The following is a 26285-nucleotide window of genomic DNA, read 5'->3' on the forward strand; positions in this document are numbered from 1 at the left end:
CGTGCTGATGCCAGCACTCAGCCAGAAACTGGAGCAAATCAGACACAAGGGGGAAATGGCCTCTGGGAAGCTGCAGATGGGCCAAATCAGAGATGTCGAGCTTTCTCTTTGATGTAAAAAAGGAATAGGAGTGAGATAAGGCCATGATTGAGAACAGCTGGATTGTCGTTAGTCCTTCACTGATAACTGGATGTTTGTACTTATTTTTTTTTTTAATTTTATTTATTTATTTGACAGAGATAGAGACAGCCAGCAAGAGAGGGAACACAAGCAGTGGGAGTGGGAGAGGAAGAAGCAGGCTCATAGCGGAGGAGCCTGATGTGGGGCTCGATCCCAGAACGCCGGGATCACGCCCTAAGCCGAAGGCAGACGCTTAACCGCTGTGCCACCCAGGCACCCCAGTACTTATTTTTATAATGAGCTCTTAATAGTACATCTGACCTTAATTGGCCATTGAGGTGAGGGAGGTTCTCTCGGGATCCTCTGGGCACTTTTATTATTGATTTATTTTTAAGTCAACTCTATGCCCCATGTGGGGCTCGAACTCACAGCCCTGAGATCGAGAGTTGCGTGCTGCACACTACCGAGCTGGCCAGCTGCCCCACTCTGGGCACTTTTAAATAACGGATGTCCAGAGCCCACTCCGGACCAGTTGCATCAGTCTCCGAGGACAGGGGGAGGGCTGTGGTTCTCGAAGTGTGGCCCAGGGACTAGCAACCCTTCTCAGGCCCTACCTGTGCACTAAAACGGCGGTGTATTAAGACAGGCGACTGCTGTCAGGCTTCTGTGACCATCTCAAGTGACCTCAAGCAGAAGCCAAACCAAGAGGATCCGGAAAACCAGTTCAGCAGAGACATGCAGGCAACGTGTTTTAACAATCGGGTGTGATAGACACATAATGTATTAAGATATATTACAGAAAAGCTATGTAACTGTATGGAAATCAGTAAACATTAATTTTTACACCTGAACAAATTATACCTTGTGATGCACAATTACACCTTGGGGAATCGCTTACAAGTACACAGAACCTCAGTAAGACAACAAATAAAGCATTTACTAACCTATTTTAAGGTTGGCTTTTTTTTTTTTTCAGTCGACACACCCTGACCCACTGAGTCAGAAACTCTGGGGTTGGGCTCAGAAATCTGTGTTTTAGCAGGTCCTGCAGGAGATTCTGATGCATAGGAAAGTTTGAGAACTAGTGGGTGATTTGTTTTATTTATTCTTTTTAGAGACAGAAAGTGGGGAGGGGCAGAGGGCGTCTTAAGCAGGCTCCATGCCCAGCGTGGAGCCCAATGCAGGGCTCAATCTCACAACCTTGAGATCATGAGCTGAGCCGAAATTAAGAGTCGGACACTTAACCCACGAGCCACCCAGTGGGTGATTTTAATGTGTGTCCACAGTTGAAAACCACTGGGTTAGTTTGGGGAGCTCTATTTTGTTGTTGTTGTTGAATAAGTAGTAAAAGGGTGAGTGTTGATTTGAGTGGCTTCTTGGTGGCTTATCTCCTCCCCGCTGAGCCCCAGGGATCACGATGAAGTCATCGGCTCTCTACTCCCTGGAGGGGGAAGGGAGTGTGACCTGCCCGTTCTCTGAACATCTTCTGCATACACAAGGGAGAGCAAGGCAAAACTTATTGTCACAATTAATATTCCTGCCCAATCGTCCTATTACTAACAGGCCCCAAACCCGCTCAGGACATCCTTGACCAGCGGGATTTTGAGACGTCACTGATACGCAACGAAGTCAAGCACAAGCTCCCCTGAACCAACTTCACGCCCTGCGAACATAAGGCCTTTTCCTTGGGTTTTGGCACATCCTTCACAATCCTAATCCTGGAGGAATTAATTTCTCATTTTGGAGTAATAGAATAGCTGTGGGAAGTGGGTGGAGTGGGAATTTCTAGGAATCACAGCTTTTTTAATGCACTTTCTCTCATTTTCAGCCTAATGCTTCTGTTCACCCTTCCTGACGCTGTATCCAGCAACGGCGGGTCCTCGGCTTTTCCTGGCTCAACAGAACAGAACGAACTCCGCGTCCGTCCGGGTTAAACGCGGAACACTGCAGCATCCTTCCGGGGTCAACCAACTGGAGAGCGGAATCTGGCTGGAAAACCCCAGAGCCCTTTTTCTTACCCCGCCTGGAAGAAGGGGTGTGTGTGCGTGTGAGTGTGCGCACGTGTGCCTGTGTGTGTGTATGTGTGTGTGTGTAGGAGAACAACTCAACATGTCCCATGATCCTATGCTTCTCTCAGTCTGGAGAAATCTGTGACCATATGAGCCAGCTGCTGCTCGTGAGGGGCCACAGAAGAGGATAGAAACCAAGGGCAGGTGGATGCTTGCCAGAGGCCGCTGTCGGCTCCCAGGCGCAGGTCTCTCTCTCCGGCCCATCCCTCCTGATTTCTAAAAACCTCAGTCACGCGGACGCGCCTCTGCCCGGATGCGCCCTGGTCAGGCTATTAATCACCCTCCCCACGCCTGTCCATCGCTGCCTCTCAGGGCTCCTGCTGGCGACACGGCGGGGTTTCTCCGTGGCTTCTTCCAAGTCTGCTGGGCTAAGGGACATGTCTTGGATTTATTAAAATCAGCCCCATATTGGAGCCAGATGCTTCACAGCGAATGATGTGGTCAGGATGGAGTGAAGAAACAAGCAGGACAAACAAGGAGGCTCAGCGACGGGTGACCGTCTCTTCCTGGGCCTTACTGAAAAGTCTCCTTTCTTGCTCCTTCTCTCCTCCCAAATCAAACATTTGCTTATGCGTTTTTGTAAGCTTCCGCATCTCACTCTGCGAGCAGCAGAGCCGTGTGTGTTGGGCTGTTTCTTCCAAGCCCTGTCTGCGGCCACGGGCGAGGAGGACAGAACCCTGGAGTCCTGGCAAGTGTGAGCAGAAGACCTAGCGGGAGGTCAGAGAGCAATGGCCGGCCTTGCGGGGCAGGGATGGCTTTCTGGCTAAGTGGGAGGAGGAAGCAGGTAAACACTCAGGCTTTTCTCCTTCCTGCTTGCAAGAATTATATAACTGATAATCATAACAATGATTAGTCACGGTAATCATACTGATGGTGATGGTAAATCCCTGGGAGCCTTTGCACTAGAGACTCCACACATACCGGCTCACTCAGAGCTGCCCAGCCCCCCAGCAGGTGCTTTGCCATGACTATTCTTATCCCCATTTGTACTTGAATACGGAAACTCAGAGCTGTCTCCGTGAACCAGAGGTAGAACTGGGATTTGATGGGGCGCCTGGGTGGCTCAGTTGGTTAAGCATCCGACTCTTGGTTCCGGCTCAGGTCACGGTCTCAGGGTCATGAGATCAAGCCCCGAGTCAGCTCTGTGCTCAGTGGGGAGTCTGCTTGAGATTCTCTCTCCTTCTCCTTCTGCCCCTCCCCCTGCTCACTCTCTCTCTAAAATAAACAAATCTTAAAAAAAAAAAAAAAAGAATTGGGATTTGAACTCGGGCAGCTTGACTCCAGAGGCTACACTCTTAAACGCCAAGTGACGGATGCAAGGAATACATGTTTGTTCAAGAAATTGTTAAAGACTCAGATAAGTAATTTACTGTCAACAATTTGGCTTATGTGTTTCCAATCATTTCTCTTTGCAAATGTATTCACAGTACAGAGAATATTTTCTATAAATTGAATCATATGGTACTTGGTGTTTTATAGATTACTTTTGTGATGTGATGTAATTTTCCTAAACATCTTTGTCATTAAAAAAGTCTTCTGCACGATCATTTTAATGGCTGTGGAGAATCCCATCATATGTGTAACCACAATTTATGTGACCGATTCTCTGTTATTCAACACTTGCGTGGTTTTCCGCTTTTTCCCTATTATAAGCAACATTCAAGTTCACCAACATTAAATCTTAGCATTCAGCCACAGTTATTTCCTTAGGATAAGCTCCTGCACTGGGTTTGCTGGATGAAAATGTATGAAAAAAAATGTTAAGGTGTTTGATACATATCCACAGACTTCCTTCCTCTGTTCTCCCATAAGATGAAAGGATGTTTCTCCACACCTTCACCAGCACGGGGTTTTATTATTTTAAAAACATTGTTGCCCATTTAAGAGGTCATTGTTGTTTGGGTTCACATTTCTTAGCTTTCTGCTGAGTGTGAGCTTTATTCCTATGTGTGTTATGTGCACATGTCTTGAGGGCAACAGGTGACCTTTCCCCCAGGAACCCTGTATGTGATGTTTCCCTGCCTTAGCTCCACGCCACTGTCATCAAAAGCCGAGTTCTAAAGAGAGGCTCTGGTCCCACTGCCCCTTTCTTGTCCAGGTCAGGATCCCAGGAGCACTGTTCACAGAGGCACATGACATCTGCAGGGATTGCCCAAGATCCCAGACCACCAGGCCAATGAATCAGTGCCTTCTATTTGTCCTGTCACCAAGGAGAGGGACGAGGGTGCAAGTCCCAGAGTTCACAGATGGCCCCACAACGGTGTGGCACAGCTATTCTGAGGCCAAGCTCTGGAGGCAGGAAGACCTGGGTCTGCAACCTGGATCTGTTCTCGATTCCCCTCTGCAAGCCTTAGTTCCCTCAGCGGTAAAATGGGTGATAATCAAGTAAGGACCATCCAGCGAGATCATGCATGAGAGGCCCTGGGTGCAGGACTAGCAGATAGTATGTGCTCAATAAATCTTTCATCATTACGATTCTCATTCAGTTGTCTCTGGAGGGCTTCAAGGGAGGTATTTTGAGTGAGAAACAATAATACGAATGTTCACTTGCTTGAATGTTCATGGACATGCAAACAATCTTGTCATTTCTGGGAAGAAAATTCAACAGAAGTCCATTTTATTCTCTTTATTCCCACTTCTGACCAGGCTCATAACATAATAGCTAACATTTATGAGCACCTACTATGTGCTGGCCCCTTACATGTACCACTTGACTTAATCCTTACAGTAACCCCCTGAGGTAGACACCATCTGTATCCCCATTTTACAGATGAGGAAGCTGCAGCACAGAGAGGTTGAATGCCTTGCGGAAGGTCACACCGCATGGGTGTGGGCAGAGCCAGGATTTGAGAACAGGCAGGCTGGCTCCGGATTACACACTCTTGTCCTCTAGGCTACACAGATGCTGATGTTTGCAAAGGTGGTAGCACCTTTATTTGGGAAAAAATGCCCAATCTCACTTAAATTCCGCTTCAGTGTATGCTCCAAGAGGTCACACGCGGCACTGGGTCTCTGCAGGCAGCTCCCAGGGCAGGCACTGAACCTCCTGCAGAGTCTGAGAAAAGACACGAAGGGATGGGCTTGGAGCCCTCCAGGTCCTACAACTTTATGCCTCTCTGCTGGAGCCTGCCTGGGGGGTGGGGGCAGGCAGGCAGTGACTAGAAGTGCTGGCAGGGCCCGGCATGAGCCCTCTCCTGCTCATGTCCTCAGGACTCCACACTGTTCCCACAGCCACATGACCATAGGGCTCTCTAGACACAATGCTGAGAAATCCTTGAGCCCGCCACAGGTCTGGGGTCTGGTCCCTCTGCTTCTGTGTCTGAGATAAAGTGCATGGCCGGGGCAGTCCTGGACCTCGAGAGGAGACCTATAAAGCTCCCTCGGGAGCTGTGGCTGCAGATTTACCAGACTGAGTTATACCTGAGCCAAGGAGGCCCCAGCCACTTCAGTCTGGACATTCCCATCCGTCAGGCAGGGAGGGACGGACACAGAGACGAGGTGTTGATGGGGGGTTTAATTTTTCCCCGACTGTGAATTTTTAGGTACAGATGGTTACAAAGTAAGCCGCACTAGAATCATCAGTGAATTTCTTGTATTTGGTATTGGAAAGTATAAAAGCTTGCCCTGACAGGTCTGACAAGGGATGTCTGCTCCCACGCAGACGGAGACTATGCGTACAATTCTCTACCCTGCAGCTCTGCGTGGGGTCTGGCACACGGTGGGCACGCAGCCAATGTTGGTTGGGCTCAACTATTCTCTGTTACTTTCCATCTCAGCAAGTTCCTTAAACCTTGCTGAGCCTCCATTCCTTTATCTGTGAAATGGGGAGATAATTTCCACCCAGCTGAGAGCAGTTCTGAGGGATCAAGAAGAGATCATGAGCGAGTGCCCCACACAGGGCCTGGGTCATAGCAGGTGTGCAGGAAATGGTTAGTAAACAGAACTGTTGACAGGTGGAAATGACCCAAGGGGCCATCAATGGACGAATACGTAAGCAAAATGGGGTCCATCCATACAATGGAAGGTATTTAGCCTTAAAAAGGAATGAGGTTCTGATACATCCTATGTGGGCAAACCTTTTAAACGTGGTGCTCAGTGAAAGAAGCCAGACACGGAAGGTCACGTATTGTACGGTTTCATTTGCATGAAATGTCCAGAATAGGCACATCCCTAGAGACAGAAAGCCAGTCAGTGGTTGCCAGGGAATATGGGACTTCCTTCTGGGATGATGAAAACGTTCTGGAGCTAGAGAGTGGTGACAGCTGCACGTTACACATGTATTAAGTGTCACTAATAGTACGCCATTCGTTCCTTCATTCATTCATGCAACCACCACCTGTGCTGTGTCGGGCACAGGGAGCCGACGTGAATGCTCCAGACTTTCCCTGAGGCTTAATCACCCGTGAAGGAGAGCGAGGAGGGGGCACTGACATCTGGAAGTAAGACGGCAGGACCACTGTCCTGTATTGGGTTCCTTGGATTCCTGCTTCCATGGGCAGGTCTTTTTTTTTTTTTTTTTTTTTTTTTTTTAAAGATTTTATTTATTTATTTGACAGAGAAACAGCCAGTGAGAGGGGGAACACAAGCAGGGGGAGTGGGAGAGGAAGAAGCAGGCTCCCAGAGGATGAGCCTGACGTGGGGCTCGATCCCAGAACGCTGGGATCACGCCCCAAGCCGAAGGCAGACGCTTAACGACTGAGCCACCCAGGCGCCCCTCCATGGGCAGGTCTTGACACGTCTTCTCAGCTGTTCCTCTGCTCCCCAGCCAAGCGGGACATGTGTCAGGAAGCAGTGGGCTCCGAGCCAAGTGCAAACATGCCTCTGTTTGGGGCCAGGGCGGTGGGGAGCAGCACCCATCAGGCAATGTTTTGAATGAATTGACCTCAGCCCAGGTCTTCTTGGTCCCCCAGCGTCAGTCTCTCCACCCGTACAGACGGAAGGCAGAGGGCATGCTCTCCTGGGCGGGACGCTGCTTAAAGAAATCACCATCAAGTCAGGGGGAAAGAGAGTGTTAAAGAAGCGGAATTAATGGAAACTTACAAGGGGAAACAGGATTAGCCCCTGTTCACTTACCCAAACACCAAAGGTACTCCATGGGGCATCTCGGGTCTGTCCCTGAAGCTCAGCTCTGCTTTTCAGGGTTTAGGACAAAGGGCAGCCTGACTGCCTGGGGCAGGTGCTGAGGGACGTTCTCTTTGGCCCTGGGTTCCATTACAAGTTCTACTTGGGCCTCCCTTCCAGCCTTCAAAATATTCGTCAATTCACTGATTAACTGAGAGGCGTTCAGAGGAGGTCGAGCATGGGGTGAAGGACCTAAGCAAAAGCAGTAGCTGTTTCTTCAGGGCTCATCATGAGCCAGGCACAGGGCACACGTCCCCGTCCTTCATGTTGATATTGTCCCCATTTCACACAAGAGCAACCTAAGGCCCAGAGAGGACAATTCACTGGTGCAAGGTTGCACAGCTAGGACACATTGCTGCTATTCAAGCCTGGAGAAGAGCAGACTCAGGGGCAGACTTGGCGAAGTGGGCACTTAGAAGAGGGGTCAGGCTTGTCGTGTATGACCCCAGAGGGAAGCCTTCGGTTCAGCACTTGTGCCTCCTTGACATTTCCATGACCTGGGGCTCTCAACAGATCGCAGTGGGAGACTTGAGGCAAAGGATGGGACAGAAAGGTCTGTGGGGATGAGAGACATGGCTTTACATCCTGACACTTGCTGGTCATGTCAGCTGCCAGGGCCTCACTCTTCTCATCTGTGAAATGGGATCCAGTGATCACAGCAGGCCACTCTGCTTCACTCTGCCTTTCAGTGGCTCCCTAGACCCTTCCTAGTGTGGCTGAGAGACTCCCGAGCCTTCAGGCCCAGCTCTGCTCTCCAGCTTCCTGTCTCCCCAAAAGCAAGCTGTTTCTCGGGCCACAAGCACTCCCAGTCCTCTTTGTCTTCCAGGCCCTTGCACCTGCTGCCTCCTGGGTTCCTCTGTTGAGCTTTCTTGGGTGAGAGAGAGTAGGGCGGCATTTGAAAGCAGGCACTGGGGATTGCCACACCGATCACCGCAAGAGCACGCCCAGGGGACCCGTGTACCCCACAGGCGAGCATCGCCCACTGTGTACTTTCCAGGGAGGGCAACTCTGGTGTGAACTGGACACAGGCTGGCCCCATCCAGCCTGTAGGTGGGCAAAACCACCTCACTCCTTCCTCACTGCTCATTCTGGCGCCCTGCTTAGGTGGGCAGCCGCTGCTCCGGGGGCGGGGTGGGCGAAACCCAGGTGGGTGCAGCTGGGGTAGCCGAGTTCAGTGCTCTGACTGGCAGACAGCAGAGCCCACGATTTGCAGACTAATCAGCTTATTCCTCAGGTTTAAGCGTTAAAGAGCCCCGGGTAGGCCTTGCTGGGAAAGCCTACTCAGACCCCAGCACGCCAGCAGGACTTCAAGCTGGAGGTTGAAAACGCAAAGGCCTATGGGTCCCAGGGAGCTATAAGCATAATGAATGGAGTGGCCCTCAGGGACGGACGCGGATTCGCAGAGATGTCTTATTCGGAGGTGAAGTATCAGCGCCTCAATGGTAAATGGTGCCTCAGTGTTGGAGAGCCCAGGGGAACGTGGGACCTGGCTCTTCTCCACTTAGAGGGACTGTTGCCTTCCCCGGGCTGCAGTCCATTGTCCCTGCGGGAATTAGAGCCCCACATCTCCCAGGAGCAGGTGCTGTCAGACCCCTCCCCCCCTTATACCTCGCTCTGCGTCCTTACACTGCACTCTGGAAAGTTCCAACTGCCTGCATCTCTGGGACTGACAGCTTGTTCCAGAATTCTGGAATGCTGTTGTGCCAGCAAGCCTGTGCTGGGAAATTAATATTCCCCAAAAGCAGCCTTCAGCCAAAGTCTGACAAGGATTGGTGTAGGAATACTCCAGGCTCCCTCATCTTCCCCCTCGGGTAGAATAATTCTAAGGCACCGGCTTTATGTTGTTTCCCAGAGGGCTTCTGCTCCAGTGGCCACCAGGGGCAGCTGGCTTACCGGAGCACCCTTCACTGGCTGTCTCCCTCCCCTCCTCCCCTACTGGCTGTCTGCTGGTCCCAAAGAAACCCTTTGCTCTTTGCTCTCTAACCCTTTTCTCTGCATCAGCCTCAGGTGTTACTCAAACCAAGACACCTGACGTTCTAGGGGAAGCGGAAAGCTGGTTCTCGTATAAAACCCCTTAGTTTTTAAATGTCGGCCTCTAACACCAATCGTTAAAAATGAAACCAGACCGTGTGTGGGCCACGCATCCACAGGGTGGATTCGGTCCATGGCCGGGGGCGCGTGGGGCTCTGCGCGCACTGGGCCCTGAGTGCTCGGACCTCACGGCCGTGGCTATCCTCATGGGTGTTCTTTTTAGCAACTTGGCTCTCTTCCTCCCCTGCATCTCCTGAGGATGCCCCCTCCTTGTTGTCCCCCCCCCCGGCCCCCTTCCTTCCTCCCTTCTTTCTCACGGTCTGATTTTCCTGGGCAAGCCTCTCCCGCTGAGCCTTTACTACTTGCTTGTTCTTCCAATAAACCGCACAGCGGCGTTTAGCAAGGGGTTTACTGGCTACGAGAGGATTACATCTCCAGGGAGCCTGTTTACTGTTGGTAACCTTTGTCCAGCTGTTTCAGAAATGGCTCCTTTAAGAGTTACCTCCAAGCTCAGATCAATAGTGTTTATGCTTGACCTGGTTCCCCAGGGTCCCCGCTCTCTGTGGGGGTTACCGTACCTTTTGGGTAATGCCACAGGGGCTCTGCAGGGGTGGGCTGAGTTGAGGAAGCCAAGGATCAGGGTATCGGGTGACCAGGAGGTTTTATAACAGCAGCATGGATGCCTTGGGGTATGAACTTTGACCCGCAGTGCCCCTGAGGCTGCTACAATCTCAACAGGCCAACTCTTGCTCCTGGCCTGCAGCTCCTTGAGAATGGCAGGAAGGTGGGATGGGGCCCTGAATCTCGATCCTGAACTCTTTCTCCCCACCCTCTTTACCCACAACCTCCTGGTCTGCTTATCATGGCTTTTAGTCCCGTGTGCTTTTATTTGCAGGTTTCTGATAGCTACAACGTGTTCTGTAGAATGCCGGAGTCTTGAAAATGTTTGGCAAAAAAAACCCCAAAAACAAAAACAACTTTTCATGGTGAAAGAATTCTTCCTGTAAAAATCGTTCTGGGTGAATTCTGGTAAGCTGAGGGAAAGGAAAGCAGAACTTCTCAGAGCCTTTAATATGCTAATGTGCACTGTAACTTCCTAAGAGCAGTTAGGTGACCGCAGTTCTTCCAGACACACTTGGGGACACACTGATGCAGACTCCAGTGCTGTGCCTGCTGTGAGCAAATGACACAAGTCCCAGGCCCCTGCTGATGGTCAAACTGCTTCGCAGATGGGTCCGGCCGACTGTCACTCCCTCAGAGACCCCGTGGAGCATCTGGCTCCTTCCCAGGGTTGGGTAACTTGGGGTATAGTGGAGGAAGATTCAGGAGTCCCGAAAGGCCTGAGAGCAGAGAGCAAAGATGGCTCCAGCCTGGGCTGGTGACTGAGGGGGTGAGTGGGTGGGAAGGTCTCCAGCCTTCTCTGCTCTATGATTATGGCAATTTGTTTCTCCAGGAGGTCATTTGTGGTAGGAAACAGAGCCCAGAAATTAAACTAAATATATCCAGTCCCCAGAAGAGTGGAGACAGCAGCGGCTCCTGACTGGGGGGTTGGGGGGGGCAGAGATACTCAGGTTGGGATGTCATTGTACACAGCTGAATTTCAAGGGTTGGGAGGAAAATGGTTTGAGTTCCCAAGGCCCAGCCTGGGTGGAAAGGCAGAGGCACAGGTTTGAGTTTTTGGGAAGGGGCCCCATTCCTTCCCATCATGCCTCCCTCTGTTGTCGCCCCTCCCACCAGGTACCTAACTGCTCACCAGTGCTCAGCCCTTCTCTGCTTCTTCAAGGTTCCTCCCCTGGGCCCCCAAGCCCATAAAGCTTTACAAGCTCTGTCTTCTCGAGTTCCAAAATGAACCTTCTCCCTTCTCTCTGGGGAAACGCCTACTGCCTCCAGGTGCCTGTTAGGAGGTAAAAGGGCCCAAACCTAATTTGCACTACAGTGATGAGGACTGATAGAGCCATGTAACAACAATTTGAAAGGACTCCATTCAATTTCTTAGCCAAAGGGTCTTTAGCGATCTCCTCATGTGGTTTTTGTGATTTTGTTGAAGGCCAAAGGAAATCTTAGGTTTCAACACGTGAAACAAATCAATATACAGGAGCTCTGGGCGAGACAGCAGAGCCTCTTTTTCAGCTGACTTTGGAACAATGGCTGTAAAGCACTGATAACACACCTCATTCTCAAGGAAACTCAGGCTCAGATAAGGGAAGTGACTTGTCTAAGGTCACAGGGCCAGACAGTGGCAAAGCTGGGACTTGTCCCCAGGTCTCCTGACCTCTAGCCAATGCTCTAGTCCCTGCCCTGTAACACCTGGGTATTCATGTCAGACTGCATTCCTGCAGCCAGCTCCAGGCACAGTTCCCACCAGCTCCGCCATCTTGGTCACAGAAGCAACTATCATCACACCAGCTGCACTTAGCCATCGTTCCCTATGTCTTTCACTTCTCAGGAGCTTTCCTCTGCCCTGCTTAATGCTTGAAGTCACCCCTTTCCTACAGCTGCTCATTTTTTTTCTTAATTTTTCATTGCTGTTGAGAACAAAAGCAAAAGAAAGGCAGAGCCACACTTCAGATTTTGCTCACTGCATGGTTTCATTTTTAATTAAATAAGTCAAGTAAGCCATCAAGTGATGGTTCACATTCTGTTCCACAAAGCAGACCCTGACCGGCGGTGGCCCCTGCATTTCCAGGAGATGGCAGATTGCAGCCATGGCAAGGATACCTGGGACATTCGATGGCGAGAGGGGCTGGGGGCAACGTGGCCGAGCAGGAGGAGCTGCAGGCTACACATACACACGTGTGGACACATATGTACACACATGGCCACATGTGGCTGCGAAGGGAGTGTCCCATACCATGTGGCCACGAAACATGACACAGAGCTGAGGTCTTGGCAAAAAGAAGACAGAGTCTGCGGGATCCAGGAGGGAGCAGGGGAGCCAGGCACACTTGGCTTAGAACATACAGATGAGATGGAAACTTCTGGGGTGCCCAATGGTAGAGGAAGCCCAATGGTAGAGGAAGCAGGGTATTTTCCCAAATAAAATATCTGGTCTACATTATGAGCTGGGCCCATGGGGCTGGCACTGCGTCCGTATCCCTGGAAACACACAACTCATTCGTCCCCGGGCACAGTCCTGGAATGACAAAGGATATGAGACCAAAGGATTTCCAAGCTCTTAAGGCATCTGAATTTGCCAATTCCGCTTCCTCCTTTTGAGGTAAAGGGCAGCTTCCACTATTCCTGAAACTGTGGGCAGCCAAGAGGCAATGCGGTGGCATTCAGGAAGTGTCCAGGAAGCCTTCTGCCTCTCATCCAGCTGGACCGTGTCCTGGCAATCTCCACGAGCAAACCCACCCACCTGGGACCCTGGGAGTTCAGCAGATGCCCTTCCACTTTCTGCAGATCGGCAAGACCTACTTGGCTTCTGCAGATGCGTTTCCCCATGCCCACCCCCTTCTCTTCCTGCCCCCGAAATCCATCCCTTCAGGACCTGCCTTTGCTTTCAGCCTGGGGGATGGGAGCAAGGGACCGCCTCAGGGACGCGGCCATCTGCTCTTCTGCTCCTATCCTTCATAATCCAGGGCTTAGCAAGGGGCAGGCCCTGCAGTCAATTAAAACAGGCCCTAATGTGGGAAAAGACCACCAGGGCTGAGAGACCTCTGGGATCAGGACCAGACTATCTGATGCTTACCTCTCCAGGCCAAGTGCCCATCTCCCGGGACAGGGATCCCCTGACTTCCTGCTGGGCCTTGCTCCATCATCAGATAGGACAGAGGTGGTGGGGAAAGATGTAATGGCTTGGGTGGGCCCTCTGCTCTCAGGGGTCCTGGCAGCAGCTGCCCCGTTAGACCAGCCCCTGGCTGAGGGTGCTCCCAAGCAGGGAGTAAATCTTCACTAAACATTTTCTTCCTATTCATCGAGTTATTTATTTTCAAGTGTATGTATCACATAAAGGGACCAAAGACTAGATTTTTCATGTCCCTCAACCTTAGTAAGAACTTCTGATAACCTGCAGCAGTGGGAGTGGGGGTGGGGGGGAATGCCACAGAGCTGTGAATCTGCTTCTTTTTTCCTCTCTGTGGGGACTCAGGAACCCTGCTCCCCATGGACTGCTCCCAAAGATCCCCACCCCCAACCTGGTGCCCTTATTCCCTCCAAGGTTTACAAACGAGGCCAGAGGAGAAGCCAGGAATAGGCAGCCTCAGTGACAGCCTGTGGGTGTTAGACACTGCCCTGTCTCACTAAGGCCTGGAATGTTCTGAACTATTTATATAGGCCAGGCTAAAGAGGTCTTCATCAGGAAAAAGAAAATGAGTCAACATTCATTGCTGAATGGGCCTCTTGTTCCGGAGAAGCCGGCAGCCCCAGAGGTGAGGCCTCAGTTGCTCCCTCCGTCTGCAGGCAGGTGGACGCTGAGCGGGGAAAGGCTGCCGCTAGAGCCAGCAAGAGCAGAGAAGCCGGGGCTGGCCTCGCCGGAAGAGGAGGCACTCACCCCAGATGGACCACCTTCCTCGTCCCAGCTGCCTGCTGAAAACCCCAAATACATACCCCCAACTAGGTCCCCCAGAGTGTAAAGTCAGTAGTCGCCCCCACCCTGTCCTTCCCCAAACCCCGAGGGTTCCCGGAGCGCTGCTGAGGGCTCTCTCTCGAGCTGTGTCCTGTTTCAGACACCAGGAAGGGAATACAGCAGAAAGAGCCTCCAATGTCGCATCTTCCAAACTACAAGGAAAAAACCAAGGTACCTCCTTAAACAACACCCTGGGGCCAGTGCAACCCCCCTGCCCTGGGGGTGACTCTTCTCTGGTATTCTGAATCGTCTTCTTCAAGTGCCCTTGTGTGTATGGCGCGAGTCAACGGTTTCTATTACTGTTTCGTCTTCCTTGATTTGGGTACAGCTTTGAGTCCCTGCAAATAATAAGGTATTTTATGTCTCTTCTTTGTCACAAAATAAATAAATTAAGTCAACTTGCAGTGTACAAATTGTGAGTGTCCTGAGAAGTCCCAAAGGTCCATTCTCGGCACTGTTCTCAGAGCTCCGGGGGTGGAGACCTTGGCCCCAGAAACACAGGAAGGAAGGAAGGAAGGAAGGAAGGAAGGAAGGAAGGAAGGAAGGAAGGAAGAAGTTTGCTGTCCACACCAGGGGGGCCCCAAGGAGAGCCCCAGATGGAGGTGCCTGCCTCTATCCCTGCCCCAGCCCCCACCAACCACAGGTGGGGAACAGTGCAGGGAACAGGGTGGGGGTGGGGAGGAACAGCCAGCACTTCTGTGCTTGCCAGAAACATCCTGGTCCCCCTCTGCCCCAGGGTCAAGTTTTCAGGGCTGGAGTCCCTTTGGACCCCAAATTCGAGACAGCTCCCTGCACAACTTGTTTCTGGGACTGGAAAGCCAAGACCGGAGACCTCCTTGAATGGCTGCAGTCCATGGTGTCGGAGACCCAGCAGCTTCAAGCGGTGATTAGCACAGACCCCACAAAATGGCTGCGGTCCTCACCATCTCAACCAGCAGCTTCTGGCCAGGACACACTCCCTGTGGCGGCACCAGCTGGACTCAGATCCTCTAGTTCCCTTGTGTCCGTATTACTCAGACCGAAACTCAGCCCTCTGGTTTGACAACAGGACAGATCCGACAGAGAAGTTGTCCAGGAAATCAGAAACAGCCCTAGTGAACTCGTGTAGCTCTTCAAGCTCTGAAGGGGACTGAGTTCTGCTCCCCAGTTTGGGGACATTTGCTGTTTGGCCACAGGCCCCTGATTCCCCCAGGAAAGGCATTTGGACCTGGAAGAGATGTTCAAATCTGGCCTCATCTCGGGGAGAGGGCGAGAGCTGATTTATGTTGCTTCTGGACACACAGCAAAGAACGCTGGTGGTTTCTGAGACTCATTCCACACGGGGCTCAAACAGTAAAGCCCGCGGGGCACTGCAGGCTGCCATGTGGCCACCTAGGCTCTGATCCTTCCTCCTCCTCCTCTCCCTCCAGCAGGAGCCAGAGTGCTCCCTGCTGGTCCTCCCAGCCTCCTCACGCCCAGATTGCTTCCGAGCTGCACTCCTGCAGAAAGAAAATCAAAAATGTAGCCACAAAACAAGATATGAAACTATAAATAACTTTTTTTTTAAAAAACCCAAATAAAACACCCAGCCTAACCCAAGTTGAGCAACACTCTTCCCAGAGCCCTAAAAGTTGGAATTCCAGACACTAACCACGTAACCATGGTGACCAACCATGAGGCCGACCTCTGTCCCCTGTCTTCTCAGGGGAGGGGGTATCCTGATGTGACTTCTCCCCCAGGAGCACTCTGCACTCTCTTCTGGGCCCTGCCCCACACGAGGCCTGGCTGAAAATGGCAGGACTGGTCAGCTGCCTTTTGCCTCCGGTCAGGCCTGAGGCAGCCTTCACACATGGACATGCTCTCGGAGAGCCAGCCCAGCTGGGACCGGGCATTTGGGCTGTAGTCATGTGAGGCTTGGCCACACCATTTCAAAACATCCTGCCTGCCAGCAGGGAGGACGAACATGGGCCAGAGGAGGTAGCCAGGGGAAACCAAGGCGGGCAGGGGCCGCAGCCTCGGCCCTTCTGTGTCTACCGTTCCGTCCCAAACCTGTGTTTCCTTCCTCATCCCCAAATAGTTTAAAAATGTAACGAAAGGCTCGTCTTTAGGTCTGTGATAGTTAAATCCTGTGGGCATAAAGCAACCGGGAAGCTTGTCTGGTCTGCGTGTGTTCGGATTGGGTTTCTACGTAGTTTGGGTCTGTGTGTGGTGTGCACAGAGGCGCTGTCTTCACACGTGTGAGTGTGTTTCACAGTTCTGTGCCGGGCTGATCTCATCAGGAGCCAGCACGGCTCTTCCATTTATGAAAATACTGAATCGTTCTTGGTTGAAAAGCCCCAACGGCCATCCTCAGACATTCTGGGCTGTTTACAGTCCCTCCCCAGGGATCCATGCGGATTCCACACTGGATTGTGTAGAAATCCAGAAACTGTAAGATGAACGCTGAGTACGCAGGAGGGCTGCTGTGACTGGTCCGTGCACACAGCCCCTTCTGGTTCAACACTGGGACTCTGACCCACAGGGTCTGCAGGCACTTAGGCGTGTTCCCTGTGTGTGTGTGTGCGTGTGTGTGTGTGTGTGTGTGAGAGAGAGAGAGAGAGAGAGAGAGAGAGAAAGGCTTGTCAATAGTTCTGGGCCTGTGTGGGCCTGCTCAGGAGACCGCAGCCCCTTCGGTCCGGGACTGGCCACGGGACAGGCGCTGTCTGGCTCTCGGTGAGAGACCCCAGGCCCCAGGCTGGGGTGGGGGGGAGCTAGCTGGCGGGGGGCGCCTACTGCTACGGGAGGGCTGCCTGCTCCGCGAGAGGCCGCCCGCCCGTCCCCCCTCCGCGGGAGCCACCATCGCACCCTCGGCCGGGGTGGGGGGCGAGGAAGGCAAGGGTGGGCCTTCCACAAGGAGGGGTGCGCGCGGGCCCCGGGCCGCCTACGTGACCCAGAAGGTTCCGCGCTCCTCCAGCAGGCTGACGGAGCGGTTGGTGAGGGAGGCGGCGTCCCGCGCCAGCCGGTAGCCGAACAGGTGCATGGCGGGCCCGCAGGCGGCCTGCACCACCTGCGCCAGCTTGAAGGGCATGCTGAAGCGCCACTTCTCGAACTGCTCCGAGGAGTTCTTCTGCGTGGAGTAGATGCCGCTGCCGTCCTGCGCCGCCTGCGTGTTCCTCTGGATCCAGTCCTCCACCTGCGCCGTCAGGGGGATGCCGGCGAAGCGGTACATCTCCCGCGCCTTGCGCAGCGGCCAGCGCGCCACGTCCTCGTAGCGCACCAGCATGTAGCGGCCGCGCAGCCACGCGGGCTGCCGCAGGCCCAGCTCGGCCGACAGCCGGATGCTCTCGCAGTTGCCCCGCAGCCGCTGCACCTCGTCCTCGCCCAGCCGCGCCTGGCCCTCGGCCAGCCACTTTTTCCAGCCCTCGTACTTGCCCGCGAAGGCCACCATGCGGGAGGCCAGCACGGCCCGCGGGTCCCGCACCAGCTGGATGACGCGCAGGTCCAGCCGGGGGTCCTCGGCCAGCGGCTGCAGGAACTCCAGCTGCCGGATGCGCACGGCCTTGAGGGCCATGTGCTCCTTGCGGCGGCAAGCCTCGGCGGCCAGCGTCACGTTGAGGGGCCCGCAGCGGCGGTTCTTGCAGTGGTACTTCTCGAAGACCTTCTTGACGAAGGGCGTGCACACGGGCTCCTCGCACAGCGAGCGGCTGGAGCCGCGGCGGAACATGAACTGGGTCAGGTGGTCCTCGGGCAGGGGGCTGATGAAGTGCTCCAGCACGTACAGGTCGCACAGGAACAGCTGCTTGAGCACGTCGCGGTAGACCAGGGCCGAGCCCGCGGCGTTGGCGCCTCCCGCCTCGAAGGACACCGTGCGCTCGATGTGCCACAGTGGCTCGAAGAGGTAGAAGATGTTGCCCTGCTGGTTGAAGAACTCGCCCACGAACGAGGAGCCGGTGCGGGTGGTGGCCATGAGGAGCACGTGGCGCCGAGGCTGCGCCCCGGGGGGTGGCGGTGGCTCCCCTTCCCCGGCCTCCGCCCGGGCCTCCGCCTCGGCCTCCCCTGCTGGCTCTACACCCAGCTGCAGACTGAGGTTTCGCAGGCGGCCCTGCAGCTGGGTGAAGGCTGAATCGAGCTCACTCAGGGACAAGAGAGACGCATTGTCGGCCAAGATCAGGGCTGGGTCGGTGCCGTTGGCATCTACCAGGGGCTGTGGGATCTGCTTCAGCTTGTCTGACACCCTAGGAGGACAAAGGGAAATCGGAGTCAGTGAGTGACTGGGGACTCCATCCCTTGTGCACCCCTAAGCAGCCTCCTGGGCTGATCACCCAGAACCTGTGGTAGCTGGGTTTCCCCGGAAGCTGATTTTGAGGCAAGGATTTGAGTGTTAAGTAGTGTATTTGGGACATAGTCACAGGAAGAACTGGTAGAGAGGTGGGGTGGGGAGACAAAGAGGTCTGTAAAGGGTGAGCGGGGTGTCCCTGTGGGCAAACCAATCCCCCTGGGGCATCCTGGGAGACAGTGTAGAACACACCAAAGGATTCTCTTTCCCAAGGTATGTGAAGCCCCGGCTGGCCTTGGCTGAGGGCTGCTTCCAGAGGCATTTACTCTCTGTATTTTCTGGTTTACTAGTGTGCAAGTAGAGAGAAAGCTCTCTGGTGGAGAGTTGCACACTCCTGGATTTTAGCAGTATACAACCTGGACAGCTGCACATGGCAGCCCTGCCCACCAGGGTATATATACCAGGACCCTGCCTTTCCATGGGCTCACCCTCATCCATGGCTTTGGGCCGATATAGTAGATGTGCTGTTAATGTGAGGCATCATCCTATTCAAGAAGTAAATTAATAATAATAGCCATGGTCAGCAAGTACTGGATACTGCATGCCACGGACTGAGCTAAATGTTTTATATTTCCTAATTTATTCTTTTTATAAGGAAAATCCCATCGTTAGCCGTATTTTACAGAAGAGGAACTTAAGACACAGAAAAGTGAATTTGCCCAAGTTGTCACAGCTAGAAAGAGCCAGAATCAGGATTCCAGCCCAGGCTGCCAAGGGTCATCCCTGTGCAGTCCTGGGGACATATGCAGGACCACTGCCAGAGCCCAGGAGGAGCCTGATGATTACTCGTTGAAGGAATGCCTTTGTAGGTCCACAAAGAGCCCTGTAGCTACCTCTCTGCCCCACCCACCCCTCCCTGATAAGGAGGACTGGCGCTCGCATCCCTTACCTTGAGATGATTTTATTTTCCTTTTCAATGAAGACAAAAACCACCACTACGAAAGCCAGGAAAAGGGCATATTTGCTCCTCATCCTCAGGCTGTGCAGAAAGTCCCGGCAGTCCTGGGGTAGAGCGAGTCCCTTCTCCATGGGGAAGGGTGGGGCCACGGGCACTCAGCTCAGAAGCATCACTCAGGACCGGGCTCGTCGTCTTCAGGTGGGGGACACCCTCGTCCTGGGAAGAGACCAGTGGTCAGGACACCCTTGTCTGGAGATGAGGAATGAAGAGTTTTCCCACCCAACTTTTGAGGGTTTTGGCCCTACTTAGTAGCCAGAATCCCAGACCCACTCTCCTGATGGCTGAGAGGTGAAATCAGGTCATTTAAAATGCTAATCAGGGGGGTGGGGGAATGGGATAGACCGGTGATGGGTAGTAAAGAGGGCACGTATTGCATGGTGCACTGGGTGTTATACAGAACTAATGAATCATTGAGCCTTACATTGGAAACCGGGGATGTACTGTATGGTGACTAACATAATATAATAAAAAATCATTAAAAAAAAAAAAACATAAAATGCTAATCAGCCCGTTGATTCATTCATTCCACTTTCATCAACTTACCCTTTGAACTCACATGTAACTCAAGGGCAAGTACATGGAAAAGAATGTTCCTTGCACTATAAATGTTTGCAATAGCAAAAGACTACAAATACCTAAATAAAAAATGACGGAGATGGACCTGTAGTGTTATGTGAATAACCTAATAAATATATATTAGATCCTTCACTTGGGTCCTTCCAAAATACCTCCCATGGCCTCAGGCTTCACGTCTCAACCTCCTGGAGCAGCCTCCCCCTGGCTAGGTTAGGGTTCCCCGGCCCCACCACCGTGCAAAGACTCCTATTAGCATCTGAGACTGCCATGGGGTGAGCCCACTTGTATCAATTTGTTCACCGCTGACCATCCCTTTGTGGAGTGCAGGGCGTTTGTCTAGGCCCCTTATTATCCTTTAGCACCGGGCCAGGCACACAGGAGACGTTGGAGCATGGCTGCCAAACGACAGAACGGATAAAAGAATAGAGGGTCCTCGATGGAAGAGGTGCACATTTTTCAAAGCTGGAGCAAACGCAGCACTGCCGGATGGAGCCCATTTCTTACATTTACAGTCACCATCGCACACACACCTGTCTGCATCAGGAGCCCCAGATTCCAGCACAACACCCCCCATCAAAAGTCTATCCCTTCTCCATAAGGACCGTCGTCCATGGGATACTATTTGCTCCAAGTGTGGAAAAGTCTTGTGACCTGGTGCAGTGCACCCAGGATCCTCTCTCTTTCTGGAAAAGATGGATTTTCCCACGGGAAGCAGCTGACATCGACATGAGGGAGGAGAAGGGCAGGAAGGCAGGTCCCAGGGTTGCACCTTCATCGCACAATGAAAGTGGCTAAAGGGATAGGCAGAACATCTGTCCTTCGGGGAAAACAGTGGGCCACGGGCTCTGCAACTCGAGGAGGCAGAGCTATAACCTTGGCAGCTCAGTGGCGGGGCCCAGCTGTGCAGGGCAGAGGGGGTGGTGAGGCTTCCTGAGTGTGGGTGGCTGAGAAGGGGCTCAGGAGGGAAGAGACCTGCAGGGCCAGCTCCAGGGCAACTGCAATATTCCTGCCCCTTCCTAATTCTTCTGGGCCTTTCCCCACATAGTCATTCAACAACTATTTCCTGAGCACCCACTCTGCACCTGTCTCTGGTCTAGGCACTGGGGACACAGAAGCGAACAAGCGGAGCTGGCCCAAGCCCTCACGGAGTTGACACTCGGGGTGGAAGGGTCAACTGGAACGATTGGGGAGCTGAGATTTATTGAGTGCTTACTCCTCTGTGCCAGGTGCCATGCTAATAAGCACTTAATTTGCATTTCCTCATCAGATCCTTACAGAAGTCCTATTAGGTAGCAACTATCCCATTTTACAGATGAGGAAACTGAGGTTGAGGGATTAAATAACTTGCCCAAGTTTCCCCCAGCAGCAGCCCTCATCATCCCTCCAGGATCTGGGTCATTCGAGCCTCTCAGTGCTCCCCAGTAGCACATATGGTTGGGCTTTCCAGCCGATGGTCTGTCTGTCTTCCCAGACTCCGAGCCCCCTGAAGTAGGGACTAGCATCTAGAACGGCACCGAGCATATACCGGCTGCCCAACAAGACACGAGTGAGCAAACAGTGAGCACAGTTCCTGGCAGGCTATCAGCAAGAGTTTGCAGAATGACGGGCAGACCCACGTTTCTCGCACCCCGTGGTGCGCAAGGCTACCCAGCTCTCTGGAAGGGTGAGACTCAACGCTAAGTCTGTAGAGAAAAGGGATTGAAATCCTGACTTTCTGCCCTCCCGTCTCTTGGGTGAGAGTTGTCTGTGTCTGATGATGTAAGGGAAGCAAAAGGAGCTGGGACCAGGAGTCCTGGGTTCCAGTCCTTCCTGCGTGTCTACCATGCTGTGTAACCTTGTGGGAGTGACTTAACTTCTCTGGGCCTCAGTTTCTTTATCTGTAGCATGAAAAACCTGTACATAAGGCTGCCGTGAGGAACAGTACCTGGGGCATGGTAAGTGTTCATTAACTACGAGAGGGGAGAAAAGGCAGGAGTGGGTGAGGGGAGTTGCCCTCATTGTCCTCTCCCTTCTGGGTCTTTGGTGAGATTAGAAGTTCGGCTGCCTCGATGACGAAGCTCAGCACCTTCTCCTCCCCTCCCTTGCAAGCACTGTTTCTATTTCTGAGTTGCCCTCCCAGTCCCCTCACCCCCCTGAAAAATACAGGGTTCCTAAGAACCTTCCCGGCATTGCCCTAAAAGGAAGAAGCAATGGTGAAAACTCTCTGACAGGAAACACAAGGCAGGCTGTTGGCTCCGCCCTGTCCCAGCGGCTGCCCCTAGCTTTAGCTCTGGAAGCCCAGCGGACTGTGGGCAGGCAGGTGAGGGAGGTTTAGGGGTCCCAGGGGCAATGGGGGAGGTCCTCAGACCAGGAGGTAGGAGAGGGCCACAGGGGCCAGGAGGTCACAGGGCCACTAGGGAGGAAGATGGGGCCAAGATGGGGGTCACCTGGCAAAGCTCCCGGCAGAGGTCCTCTGTAAGAAGTGGGCCTGTGAATGTCAACACTAGTCAAACCTTTGCGCTACTCCCTCCCCAAACGCAGGGTGCACCCTTACTTAGCTCATGGGAAGAATGAAACATCGTTTCCTTCTTTTGGCAGACGCCGCCTCCCAGGGGAGTCCTCGATAGCTTTTCCCCCCTGACATCCAGCAAGTGATGTGACAGCCAAAGGAAAAGGTGGGACACCAGCCGAGGTCCCATTTCCAGGGCACCAGGGCCAATGGGGAAGAAGGCCAGAAGCACGGGCCAGCCCAGCTCTGCCTGGCCGCAGCAGGGGGTGGGACAGCTGCCCTTGGCCAGTCATCCCCAGCGCTCGGCTCTGGAGCCCTCCCCTGGAGCCCTTCCCTGACCGCCAACATCACGCTGACCATCTCCCCTCCCCCGTGACTTCCCTTCTCAGCATCCTGCTTTGTTTCCTTCCTGGTCGGAAATGCACTGGTTTCTTGCCTAATTCAGCCACTGGCATGTAGGTTCCATGACAGGAGAGCTTCGTCCGTCTGTTCCACCTTTGTACTCTGTGCCCAGAATCCTCGTGCCCTACCCTGTACATACGGGGCACAGACCAGGTTTTCTAGAACACTTGTCAGATGAATGGACGAATGCCTTTTCCAAAGCGTCTGGCCTAGCGGGAGATGCTCCCTCACTCTAAGCTGATGGACACGTGAAGAAGAAAAAGCGGCTGTCCCCTAGATGAGCGAACCCTGTGTGTTCTCGGAGCGTGCACTGTGGGTGTGTGCTCTGAGTATACGCCCCGAGCGAGTACTATGCGCAAAACTTCACGCTTGGGGCTTCGCATCCGTCAGTCTCTTGAATTATCACTATCAATCGGGATGTCATTTTGAGGATGAAGAAATTAAGCCTTGGAGCTTTCAGTTCAAGCCTGTACAGTGATGCGCTAATGATGGGAGGGCAGAAACCCACCCGCATATCCCAGACAAATCTTAGAGAGGGAATACTGAAAAGAAAGTGGGCTGGGCTAAGGCCCCAACTCAGGCACCCATCTCCCTACTTTCCTCTCCCCTCGGGGGCTTTTCTGGCCAGGCCTCCCTCCTGCCCCATGAGGGGCCTTCACTAGACAACAGTTTTCTACTTGGACGCCTCCCAGCCTGCCCCTGCGTCCCCTAACGGAAGGTGTGGTCCCAGAGTCTGCTGGGAATGGAGCTCTGATAAGGGACGGGCCCTGCCAGACATTGCATCAGGCAGCAAAACTCCACTCCCCTCACTTGCTGGGGCCCAGAGCACAGTGGGGGCTGGGCCTCAGCGGTTGTAGGCCCTGCTCCCACCCCCGTTCCATCAGAGGAAGAGCCACACCGAGAAGAGAAGCTGAGAGTGGGCAAGAGTCCAGATGGGGGGGCTCTGTGGGAGCAGTGAAGCCCACTGTGGGAAACCCTAGACCGACACGCTATGGGCCATAGCCCGGGGGGGAGGGGTGCGAGGAGGTGCCCCAAGCATGATGCTGCCGAAGCCCATGAGGGGAAACCTTGGGAGGGTTTCTGTGAGTTGTCTCTGAGTCCCCTAGAGACTAGGACGGAGGGCGGGGCAGGGAGGAGGGACTCCAAGGCTGGGCCTGCCCCTGAGGGAGGCGGTCCCTGCTTGGGGAACGCAGAAGCCCATCCAGGGGCCTGTCCATACTGGGTTCCATTTCACATAGGCAAGGATGGCCTGGAAAGGACCAAGGCCCCCAATATCTCAGACTTAGTGTCTGACGGGAGAGTAAATGCCTAGGGGCTGTTGGATGAACCAGTGAGTGAAGGAAGAAGGGAAGGATGAAGAGAGTGAGGAAGTGAATGGATGTCTGGCCGATGCTCCCCTGCGCAGCTCGGGGCCGTCCTTACTCCTCAAGCCTGCTCACATTCCAGGGCTCCAGCTTCCTCTCACAAGAACAAACCCCTCCAGGACCTCCTTATGGGCATGTGCCCAGCCTCAGCCAAGACAGAGACAGAGAAGAAGCAGCCAAAGGTAGAAGTGTATCCCACCTGAGCAGCAGCAGACATCCAAGAACTTGTAAGAAGCTCTGGGCCACTGCCACGAGGTGGACCAGGGGGCTGAGGGCCAGCCTGGTGGGGGTGGGGCTGCCACAGACTCTCAGGGTATCAGCTCCGCCTGGGACAGACCCTGGCTGCCCCTCAGCCCTGTTTTGCTCTGTGGGGATATGGGGGTACACACTCTCTAACCCCATTTGAGAGTCACTTTATCAGGGCCGGCTCAGCCCTGTGAACAAAACATCCTGTGTAAACCCCAAAGCCAACAGGCGCATGAAATACAGGGCCCCAGAGAACAGTCCCAGGCCTTCCTGTCAGCGAAGGCGCTTCCAGCACCTCTCACACTGAACCTGGGGCCCTGGGCTGGGTCGGAGCTGCCCCGCACTCTGGGCCTTGCCCAGTCAGGGCCTGCAGTGGAAGCTTGTGTCCAGGATGTCCAAAAGAAATGTGTCCTGTATACTACCCCGTGGACCATGAAAAAACATGGTTCTTGTCCTAACACTGCAGAATGTCAGGATGTGGACATTGTCTTACCTACCCTTCCTCATTTTTTATCTACAGAAATTCAGGCTCAGAGAGACCAAGGCATACAAGTGGATGCTGACAAAACTCCAACTACTATGTGGGTCTCCTGTCTCCCCGGTTAGTGATGGCCCTGCCCCTCTTTATCACTCTGACTCTCATAGCTTAGCCCACTTAAGAAGCTTCATCACAGGGACGGCAAACACACAGCACACACACCACCACTCAGCAGTGCTGTGCCTGGAGCAGACATCACTAATCAATCAATGCCCCCCTTCAGCTGAGACTGGGATGCAGCCTCATAAACCTCACTGCAGCGCGGATCCATTAGAGTTGTCCTGTGAGATAAAACCGATTTGCCCTCCCAACTTTACAGGATCCTTACTGGCTACCAAATGCAATTCCTCCCCACCTCTTAGTCTGGCATTCTACAGTCTGACATCGCCCTGCAATGCCAGCCCAAACTCTTACATAAACCCTCCATTCAAGCACACGTGCCTTGTACGTCCATCCTCCAAGCCTTTCATTTAGCCCCTTAGGCCCCTCACTGAACAAAACACCGCAGATGGTAACTCACGGCGAAGGTTACTAAGAATAGTGAAGGCCTCAAAAATGTGCACCCCCACCCCCAAACTGCTTTTTGCAAAGGACTGCAATAGATGTAGGGTTCTTACAGCTCCACCCTTCTCCCTCACGTGGCCTGCGCTTTCCTGAGTGAGAGTGGGGGCGGAGTTCTGGAGAGCTTAGGAAATTGCCCGAACCGCTGCCAATCTGTTCCATACCACAGCTGGCAAGATCTTTACACGGCTAATTTTATATTATTACTCACATGCCTTTATATGTTTTTATGAATAAGAGCCAAAACTTAAAAAAAACGTCTCAGGGCTTCCCCACAAAATGTTTTTTGGGTTCTGGGCAGATTTGGGCAAGCCCCCTGGAGCGCGTCCTGAGTGTGAACATAGTCTGCCATGGGGATCGCAGCAGACGGCGGAGGCCAGTTGCCTAAAGAAAGCGTCTGAGGGTTAATTGAAAAGATACATGGTCACATGTCAGACTGAAAGACAGCGTCTTCTGTAACCTAGTGGGCAGATAACGTCAGGGAGACCCAACGGGCAGATGGGCAAACACTTGGTGCTCATCAAGTGCTCCCACGCCCTCCGCCATCCTGGCCCGTTGAGGCACAGAACCAGGTGTGCATCAGTGGGATGTGGGTGGAAGTGACGTGAGCCGCTTCAAGGCCTCGTCCTTCAAGTGACCCCACACGCTCCTCAGGCCCTCTCTTCTCTTGCTGTGGCCGCACTGGAGACCACAGGTTCCAGCTGGCTCAGTCCCGATCCCGACCTGCTGACGGGAGAGCCCCCCAACCTGCGTCAGACGTGGTGCGAGGGAAAAATAAGCCTTTGTTAGGCGAAGCCACTGAGATGTGGGGTCTGTGACTACAGCACGGCCTGTTCCGTCCTAACTAATACACAGCATCCTCTTGTAATGCTGAGGGGGGTGTCCTTTTTGAAGGACAATTTGGCAAAACCGTCCCGATTCTAAGTATGCATGCTCTCTGACCCGGCAAT

The 26285-nt window shown here is 53.3% G+C and overlaps 1 protein-coding gene across 4 annotated transcripts in view; it reads right to left on the reverse strand.

The window, feature by feature from the left end:
* Positions 1 to 11910: 11910 nt before the first annotated feature.
* CHST3 (carbohydrate sulfotransferase 3) overlaps positions 11911 to 26285 on the reverse strand; it is a 34465-nt gene continuing 20090 nt past the window's right edge. For 3 of the 4 annotated variants that reach the window (XM_057308591.1, XM_026504416.4, XM_044386145.3), the window contains exons 2-3: positions 19092 to 19316; positions 11911 to 18101 (exon numbers count right to left, since the gene is read on the reverse strand). In XM_057308591.1, coding sequence (XP_057164574.1) covers positions 16808 to 18101; positions 19092 to 19231 — 1434 coding nt within the window. In that variant the 5' untranslated portion in view covers positions 19232 to 19316 and the 3' untranslated portion in view covers positions 11911 to 16807. Of the gene's footprint in view, positions 18102 to 19091; positions 19317 to 22269; positions 23471 to 26285 lie in introns of those variants that run through there. The other variant, XM_026504417.4, reaches the window with a different exon arrangement.

This window comes from Ursus arctos, unplaced genomic scaffold (genome assembly GCF_023065955.2).
Source record: "Ursus arctos isolate Adak ecotype North America unplaced genomic scaffold, UrsArc2.0 scaffold_7, whole genome shotgun sequence".
NCBI lineage: Eukaryota > Metazoa > Chordata > Mammalia > Carnivora > Ursidae > Ursus > Ursus arctos.